The sequence below is a fragment of the Elephantulus edwardii genome, unplaced genomic scaffold (genome assembly GCF_000299155.1).
Source record: "Elephantulus edwardii isolate Elephantulus edwardi_28Jun2011 unplaced genomic scaffold, EleEdw1.0 scaffold00029, whole genome shotgun sequence".
In the NCBI taxonomy this organism is placed as follows: Eukaryota; Metazoa; Chordata; class Mammalia; order Macroscelidea; family Macroscelididae; genus Elephantulus; species Elephantulus edwardii.
The window spans coordinates 9,256,062-9,265,218 of NW_006399779.1; the positions used below are offsets into that span (position 1 = coordinate 9,256,062).

The 9,157-nt window shown below is 34.6% G+C and overlaps 1 protein-coding gene across 1 annotated transcript in view; it reads left to right on the forward strand.

The window, feature by feature from the left end:
* Positions 1–609: 609 nt before the first annotated feature.
* ELP4 (elongator acetyltransferase complex subunit 4) overlaps positions 610–9,157 on the forward strand; it is a 278,785-nt gene continuing 270,237 nt past the window's right edge. The window contains exons 1-2 of the mRNA XM_006883725.1: positions 610–832; positions 9,062–9,097. Of these exons, the coding sequence (XP_006883787.1) occupies positions 610–832; positions 9,062–9,097 (259 nt within the window). The remainder of the gene's footprint in view (positions 833–9,061; positions 9,098–9,157) is intronic.

A 9,157-nucleotide genomic window follows, 5' to 3' on the forward strand; every position in this document is an offset into this window, starting at 1 on the left:
AGTTATCTCAAAGCTTAGCATTTTTCACTCCAGGGTCTAAATCCGCCAACACCAGCACTGACAAACTGAGCCCAGATTCCCAGCCAGCAGCTCATTCACAATTCCAACTGCTTCGATACAGCACTCCCACAAAGAAAAAGACTGCCTGGGGAAAGCGGGGTGAACATTCCCCAAAAGTTAGATGAGAAAGGGGCAGTGGGAGAAAGTACCTTTCCTTTTCTTTACAGGGAAAGTGTCAGCACCTACTAACAATTGTTAAATCAGCTCTGAACGGGTTGAGGTTTTCCCGATCGTCTTCTGTAATTCATCAAAAATTAAGCCACTCAAGCATGGCATTACCCACCTATGGCCTCAAATAACTCGTTCAACCCTCACCCACGACTCGAGTGGGCCTTTCTCACCTGAGTCCCGCAGAAGTCCTCCAGTCCTTAAGCTCAGCGCACTTTTCAGCAACGCGCCCTACCATTGGCTCCGCAGGTAGGCACGTCTCACTTCTATTGGCTATTAGAGCCAGGGTACAGGCCAGGAGGCGGGAGTTCGGGGCCGATTCTGACAGGCCAGCAACTGAGTTCCCAGAGATTCTATTGGCTGTACTCTGGGAAGTACAAGATGGCGGCCGTGGAAACTTGCGGCACCGGCTCCAGGTGTCCCGGGTCTATGGCGGCAGCAACCAACACGAACAACGTCACCAGTTTCCAGAGGAAGGGTCCTAGAGCCGGCGGTATCGACAGAGGTGGCTCTCGTCTGGTGTCCATCCCGGGCACAAGACCGTCCGTGCGGAATGGGCAGCTGCTGGTGTCAACCGGGCTTCCAGCCCTGGACCAGCTCTTAGGTCGGTTCAGAACGGAGAGGCGGGTTCAACAGAGGGTAACCTCAGGGAGGGAACCGCTGGGAGATCGCCACTCTGACCCTGCACCTCGTTTTCCCCCGAGACTTCGGACAAGAAGGGGCTAGCAGGGTTTCATATTGATGGAGGGGAGGAAGGGTTGCATGGAGACTTCAAATCTCCGTTGGTTCCCTGACCCTCTCTACTCTCATTCTCTGCTCGTTGTTCCCTTTCCAGTTGACAGCTAGATCCTTACATGCCTTTACCCTGAAATATTTCCTAGTCAGAGGAAGAATCAGTGTCTGGAGACGTTTGATCTCCATCAAGAGTCCCCCCATCCCACACCCTCTTTTGCCATATTCGGGTAGTTCACGGCTTGCACTAACCTAATAAACTTTTTAACATTCTAAGGGACAGTCTTTCATAGAAATGCTGGAGAAAAATAACTTCTCTTTTGTCAACGCTGAGCTGCTTATCTCTAAGTTCTAAATCTTAAAGTATATTGATTTTAGTAGAATATATGTCAATGGTTTATGTTGTCCCAAAATAGTTAAAACCTGTCGTCGATGTTAGGGCGGCAAACCTGTATCAGGGTAAAATATATGTATGTATTTTTTTCCCAATATCCATCTTGCCTCCTGGAGTTGATTGTTGCCTAACTCTAAACGTATTTAGACTTCATTCATATTTTAACGAGGAAAAGAAGTCCCATTCTTGGGTTTAATAACCTCTGGAAGTTTGCATGAAGAGCCTGCTGGAGAATATTCTTGATTCAGAATTGTTTTGTTGAAAGGATTGACTAGATTAGATTGGCTAGTACGGAGCTGCTATGTTAATAAAGTTTATTCATTAGTTTATTTCTATCTGTAATGCGGCATAAGACTGTCTGTATTGTATAGCCTTTTAAAAACTGTATCAATATTTGCTTGTTAAATCTTGTTATATTTTTATAAAATGTTACAAACGCAATTGCTTGGTTTTTTGCTTCACTTGTCAGTTTCTCTCTCATTTTCTCCCCAACAAATACTTTTCAAATGGGTTTAGCACACAGCAAAGTGACAAGACAAGCAATCCTTTCTTTCCCTAAAGAACCCTAGGGGTTCTTTACTACCTAAATGTTAATATTTTCATCTAATTATTCCAAATCCGTTGTCCTTCAATCGCTTGGTATTATAAACAGTAATAATCCATACTAACTAATTAGCAATTTTTTTAAAACATTTTTCTTTTGTCAGTCTTCGTTTAGAAGCTGTTCCTGGATTATTTTTTTTTTTAAGAAAAATCCATTGTGGCTATGTGACTTCATTTACTTAATCCTACATCTCTCCAAGCAAAAAAGATCAGATCACATTTCGGACATAACTTCAGTTCCTCACTAAAATAATAAAATATGTCTAATACATTTCATAGATTTTTTCAATACATTCTTGACTGAAAGAAAAATGTGTAGAAAAAATAGAAATAAGTTTATGAAATATGTAAAATAGAGCTTTATATTTAAAGGTCAGAAACAGACTGAGATTATGTAATAGGAACAGAATCACAAAGCTGGTATCAATCTGAAATGATCTTTTGCCTCAGATCTAGTGCTCTCCATTCTTGCTACAAATATCTCAAGTTCTTTTGGTAATAAAATCTGAGGTGTGAGGCAAGAATAGTGTGATTGTTAGGTTATCTGCCAACTTGGCTGGGCTGTGATTCTCAGTGGTTTGTCAGTTAAGTAATGATGAAATGTGGTACTTATATAAATAATGTAATTTGGCATTTTGTGATGTGATGTGTTCACCCTACATTTTTGTCTAAATATAGATTTTTACATAATAACCTAAATGAGAGATGGGTGTATAATCAAAACTAAGATTTTAAATCTTTTCAGAAGTAGACTACCACATCTCTCTCCTACAGAGTGATTGGATGAGTCAAATCACTATTTCTGTTAATGGCAGACTACTTTATCTATTCTAACACAGAGGCTCCAGGATTTTACTCTAGTGTGTCTGTTAAAGAACTCAGCAAAAAGAGGATCCAAAACACCTTCCTTGTGTTTATACACAGACAAAAACTTGAGCTGTAATATTAAGTTCTGAATTTGCCTGGGGTGGGGAGAGAAGAACTTTTAGTATTTAGTATCACATCTTCATGTGTGATGAATGTAATAAACACACTAAAAATTAATGTTCATTAAGATGATTGAAATAAATGACAATTGAATTTTTTTATGTATTTTCACTGTATGCAATTCTTAAAGTGCACAGAAGTTGAAGTTTCCATTTAAAGCAGTTAATATGATCAGAATTGTTTCAATTATTGTTAATAACATTTTTGTATTTTCATTTTCCATTCTGTATGGCCCTGTGAATTAAATACTTTACATTATTTTTCATTAAAACATTTCAAAGTGAAACAGTTGATTATTAATGTATTAAATATATAAGCCATCCATACTGTATTGTTACTAAAAATGTTATTTGTCTCAAATTGTGACAAGCTTAATATGACCAAATTGTGACAAAATGTAATGATAATAGGATGTTATGATGTTAGGATGGTGAAATTATACTCAGACATTGTGATGCTTAAACATATTCTGTGGTTACCGTGTAACAACAATATAGTGTGCAGTGCAGTACAGTGTCATTTTTCTACTACTACCGTAATGTCATTGCAATTTTAAGCGTAAATGCAACCCATGCAGATTAATTGAATGTTAGCAGTTTGATGACATATGTTCTGACAACACCATTGCTAGATTTTTATATAAATTTCCTAAATTAAGTGATTAGAATTTTTCTAGTTCAAATTTCCCAGCCCCAATTTTCATTCCTGCCTTCCAGGAAATTTTATTATTTGAAGACACAATACAAAGTCAGTACCTCTCCAGTGGTTCAACTTCACCAACATAAAGATGGTCAGTCTCCTCCCAGTTAATCTACAGCCTCCAGAAACCTACTGGAGAGTCAGCTCTGACTCAGTTCTGACTTGACAGGGGAGACTGGCAGAATTTCTTTTTTTCTAGGACATAAAGTATATTTCTAATTGCTAGAACTGTATATATAACCCCTAGCCACATCCTTCAACAATTTATTTGTGGGAAAAGATGACTTCTCAGGATTGAATGGTTTAACCTATGTGCTCTTTGTTGTTGTTGCTGTATAGTATAGAGTCAGAACCAACCCATAGCTGAGCCTCCAGTGGGTCTTCAGAGGAGGTAAATCAAATGGGAGGAGATTGCCCATGTTTCTTCCATAGAAACTGGTGGATTCGAACTGTGTGCCTTTAGGGTTACAGCAGTTTCTTACCACTAGCTCTTTGGGCAAAAATATGTTGACAGTCAAATAAATGACAAATAGGGAACAATGGAGGGAAATAGTTCAAAGGAAAAAGCTTGTAGTTGTCGCTTTTCCTTGTTAATGGTGAAAAATAATGGTAACTGTTTTCTTGCTTTGCTATAACTATAATATGAGTTAATATGCACTGAGCTTATTGTATAGCATCTCTTGATTTAGCAATGATACAGGTAACTGTACATTTTAGGGAAGACTTGCTTATTTCTTTGTATTATACAAAACTGCCTGGTTTAATCTACATAACCATTATCACTACTCATGACTTTCTTGAGTCTTGTCATTGCCCAACTGATAGTTTTGTAATAATCAAGAGTATTTGGAATGTTTTGTATTTGTTACAGGAAGGGAACTGTAGACTTTTTAATTAAATAACTGCAGTTTTGTTTGATGGCTGACTTTGATTAGATAGTTATAATTATTACTATAAGCCAAATAGTATGGTCTTGGTTTTTATGTAGTATTTCTCCCAAAATAAATTTCTGTAATTATACAAAATTTATTCCTTTTTCAGAATACAGGAAGGAATGGATAAACATTACATTTTATCTTTTTTTGAACTTTTTCCCCCAGTTTACTTTCTCTGACCTTGAAAGACTTCTTGATAGATATTTTCCGATCTTCGTAGCCTAGTGTAGTTAATTAGACTTTATGTCACCAAATTTAAAACTTAACTGGATGGCGTTTTTAAGAATATAAGTTTATGGTTTATGCTGTGGATTAATTTAATCTATCGAGGGACAAAATGTGTTTCATAAAAACCTGTTAAAATCACCAAAAAAAAAGAATACTGGATAATTCAATATTCTCCCTTTAAAATAGTACTAATATTGTTTAACAGTTCCTACCTGAATTGAAAAACTTTTATAAGGCACTCTACAGCACATAACAACAACAATTCAGGAAGGTCTTGGCACTTGAAAGATCCTAAATGTTCTTTTTTTTTTTAATTTTTTTTTTTATTTTATTATTTTTTTGTGTGCGTGTACCGTCAAATCAGATCTGACTGGTACAGGAGGAGATTGCCCCTCCTTACCCGGCAGAGCATCTGGTGGATTCGAACCGTGCACCTCTGGGATTGTAGTTGCAGCTTCTTGCCACTAGACCACCAGAGCTCCCCTATCCTAAATGTTCTGATACTGTTTTCTTACTGCATTAAATTTTTTTCCTAGTTAATGTAAAATCTTGATTAACCTAATGCTTTAAAACTCCCTGCATACAAAATAGCTTTTACCTTTCAAATTAAAAATATTTGAGTTGTATTTGTACATGAAGTGCTAGCTTTGTGGTAAAAGTAAACTGGATATAAATAGAATTATTCTAGAAGTCTAGGAAAACCTTGTTTTCCAATAAGGATTTATACAATTAGAAACAGATCTTTTATTAGTAACCTAAAATCATTTTTATGACCTTCCTAAGTTAAAATTAATGAAGATTGGTAAATAAGGCAATTTTACTTATTTTTTATTTGTTTTTATCATAGAAATAAGTTAATTGCTTCCTCATTCCATTACCTATAAGTGGAATAAGGGAATCGTTAGGAAAAGATACTTGTATTTTAATTAGGAACCAATAGTATAGATCTTTATTGCTTTTGATGTTTAATGGATTACTGACCTTGAAAATTAATTAGGAGCTAGCTATTACTGAACTTATCATGTGAAATATTACTTTGTTGTGGTTGGTTTTGGCTTTTTTTGTTGGAAGAGCATGGTTACAAAGTAATCTAGTTTAAAATACAGCTAGAACATTGTTAGAGGAAGTGGAGTACATCAAAATAACAGAAAAACAATAAGGGGAAATACCAGGTCTTATCATACTAAAAAAGAACTCGGGTGGCATAGCTGTGCTGCAATCCCAAAGGCACATGGTTCAAATCCAGCAGCTGTTCCATGGGAGAAAGATGGTCAGTCTCCTCTAATGCAATTAATTGTCACTGAAAACCCATGGGAGAGTCAGTTATGGATCATTTCCAACTCAAAGGCCCCCAACAATCATACCAAAATACAGTTTGCAAAAAATAGAGAAATTTTGTTGATTTATGTTATATGTCCATGCCAAATAGTGCCCACTATAAATGAAATAAGACTTTGGTTTAAAATAACAATTGTATAAAAGCCCTGGTGGTAGAAAGGAAGCTCAGAGTCGCACTGTTAAAAGACCACACTTCTCTCACGGTTAGAATCTACCAGCCACTCTGTAAGAAAGATGAGCAGTCTCCTTCCATTCAAAATACAGCTTTGGAAACCCAGTGGAGAGTCACCTGTGAGTCAGAACCAGCTCAATGGCAATGAAAGATTGGTGGCACAGTAGATTAAACAATGGAGTGTTCTCCCTGAGAGAAGGATGAAGTAGACTGCTATTATAAAGATTTACACTCAGCCAAAGCCTTCGGGCACTTCTATTCTGTCTTACAGTTGCATCAAAAAGTAGTGGTATTTTTTTGTTAGCAATGCAGATTCTTTCTATTCCCTTGCCCAGAGTTTACTAATTTGAGTCTCATGACTTTTCCTAAGAAAACTTAGCCCAATAGGAGGAGATGTCCTGATAAAATGTAGCTGATAAAATTAATGTAGTACTTCTTTGTTTTATTTTTCATAGAGAATATACACATACCTCAAACATAAGTTTTAACCCATGAAATGTCAAAAAATAAACGTGATTACTGGGTTTTCATAAACAGCTAATTATTTCTATTCTAACTACCTTAATAGCTTAGTCTTAGTTTGATTAACTATTTGCTTAACTATTATATCAGTGGAAAGTAATCATTCATTCTGATGATCACCATTTATCAAATAGTGATATTTTTAAATTATTTTCTATAATGAGAATGGTAGCTCTGGGTCAGACACTTGTGTAGTAAACAGCTCCACCTTTACCTGGGGAACTAATTATTTTATGTTTTCGTTAAACAATCATTAAAAATTTCTTTATTCTCTTAACCTTTCCAGTGGAGACCTTACATAAATTCCTAGATGTATATAGAGATACCAATAGATAAAGATACAGAGAGATATGAATGAATGAAACCTAAATGCTTGCTATGGGAAAATGTCTAAAGAAACTTTTAAAATAGTATCAGCACTGCAAAGTGTATATTAGATGCCTCTATTATGGCTTCTCATTGAATATATACAAAATTAAAATAGATAGTTAAGAGGATAATCTTTTCATGGAGGAAAAAATGGAAAAATAAGGAGTTGGTAAGATGTAGTTTAAAATACTCAAACTGAAATGTTAGTAGCCTATTACATGTGGCAAAAAATATGAAATTATATGTTCAGTTTAATCTTGTCCCTAAATGTACAGTTCCCTGATATTTGATAATTATCATCATCATATACATCAGCATTGTGTGATAACTAAAGGAGCTCTGATGACCTAGTGGTGAAGAATTGTGCCACAAATGCAGAAGTATGTGGTTCAAATCCACTGGCTGTTCTGTGGGAGAAAGATGAGCCATCTACTCCTATGTGATTTACTGCCTCTGAAAACTCACTGGAGGGTCAGCTATGAGTCGATTCTAATTCTGTGGTATTCAACAACAACAATATGATAACAACTGGTATGGCATTAAATGCAATAATGAAAGAACTTGTCTAAAAGATAAATAATTTTGTCTATAACAAATCCATTTGAACATAAAACTATATAAGTGTTTTCCTTTTTTATTTCTTTTATAGGCTTTTGGAAGATTCTATTTATTGTCATAAAAAATGACTTCATGTATTATTATTAATCAACAAAAAGCCAAATGTTGATTGGTACCCTATGCTTGACCAAGTTGTTCATATTGCCCTGTAACAAATTGGAATTAGATATTCTCTTAAGAAAGCAGCAATAACTATGATTAAAAGAAGATTTTTGTAATATATTTTCCTATATAACATCTGTTTCTACAAAACTTTGGTAAAAAGATCTATGGGTTTTCTAAATGTTCTAAATGTTTCATTTTGTTCCTGTCTAGGGGTGGAGGGAGCATTCTAATAACATTGTTTTCAGTTGTACAACAATGTTCAGTACTTGTTTAGCAATGTTACTTTTAAATTAGTTATAATGTAAGTGAATTTTTGGTCATTGACTTTTTTTTTAGTGGATTTGTTAACTATGAATATAAGTAAAAATGCTTTTATAAATGAGATTATGAACAAGTTCATTTAGTTAGTTGTTCTTTATGTTAGTGTGAGTCTCAGTAATTAATACATGATTTTAAAGTGAAGCATAATTAATGATTCATTATTTGAGTTATATATTCATGGCCATATTAAGTCATATATATAATTATAACATGAAAAAAGGGAATTAAAAATGTCATTTTTTGTTAAATTATAATTTTGTTAACTTAAAATATGTTTAAACATGAATATTTAGAGTGTTAAGACTTTGTGTATATTGTTTGTAATAAAGAGAGAATTCATTTTAATTATCAGGTCTGTTTTTCAAGGCTTATTAAATTTGTGGATAAATATTAAAGTAGAATTTCTATCGTAATAACCTTTCTTTTTTCTGTTGTACTTCTGTAGTAGTTAAGTTACTGTGCACATTTAGGTCTTGGCTATTGAGTTAATTTATTAACAAATGCTAAATATAACATTGTTGAATCTTAACCATGGTTATATTGAACATGGCATGAACCTATCACAGGAGAAAAGAGATAGTACAGTATATCATGAAAGTAATTGTAAGGTGTGGTGTGTAATTACATATAATATATAATTATTTCATAATAGCACCTTGAACAAAGCATTGCAAAGGTAATTAAAAAATGTTGTTCTCAACTACAGTTTTGAAGTTATTACAATTCCTGCCCTTGATAAAGTCTAACTTTTATGCTAAAGATAATGTGAAAAGGTAGATTAATTCTCTCCTTGTTTTGTTTCATTTCTAGGTGGAGGCTTGGCTGTTGGAACAGTTCTTCTAATTGGTAAGAATATATGTCCTGCTCATCCTGATCACAGTTTTTTAGTTGCAAACAGTGTTTTTC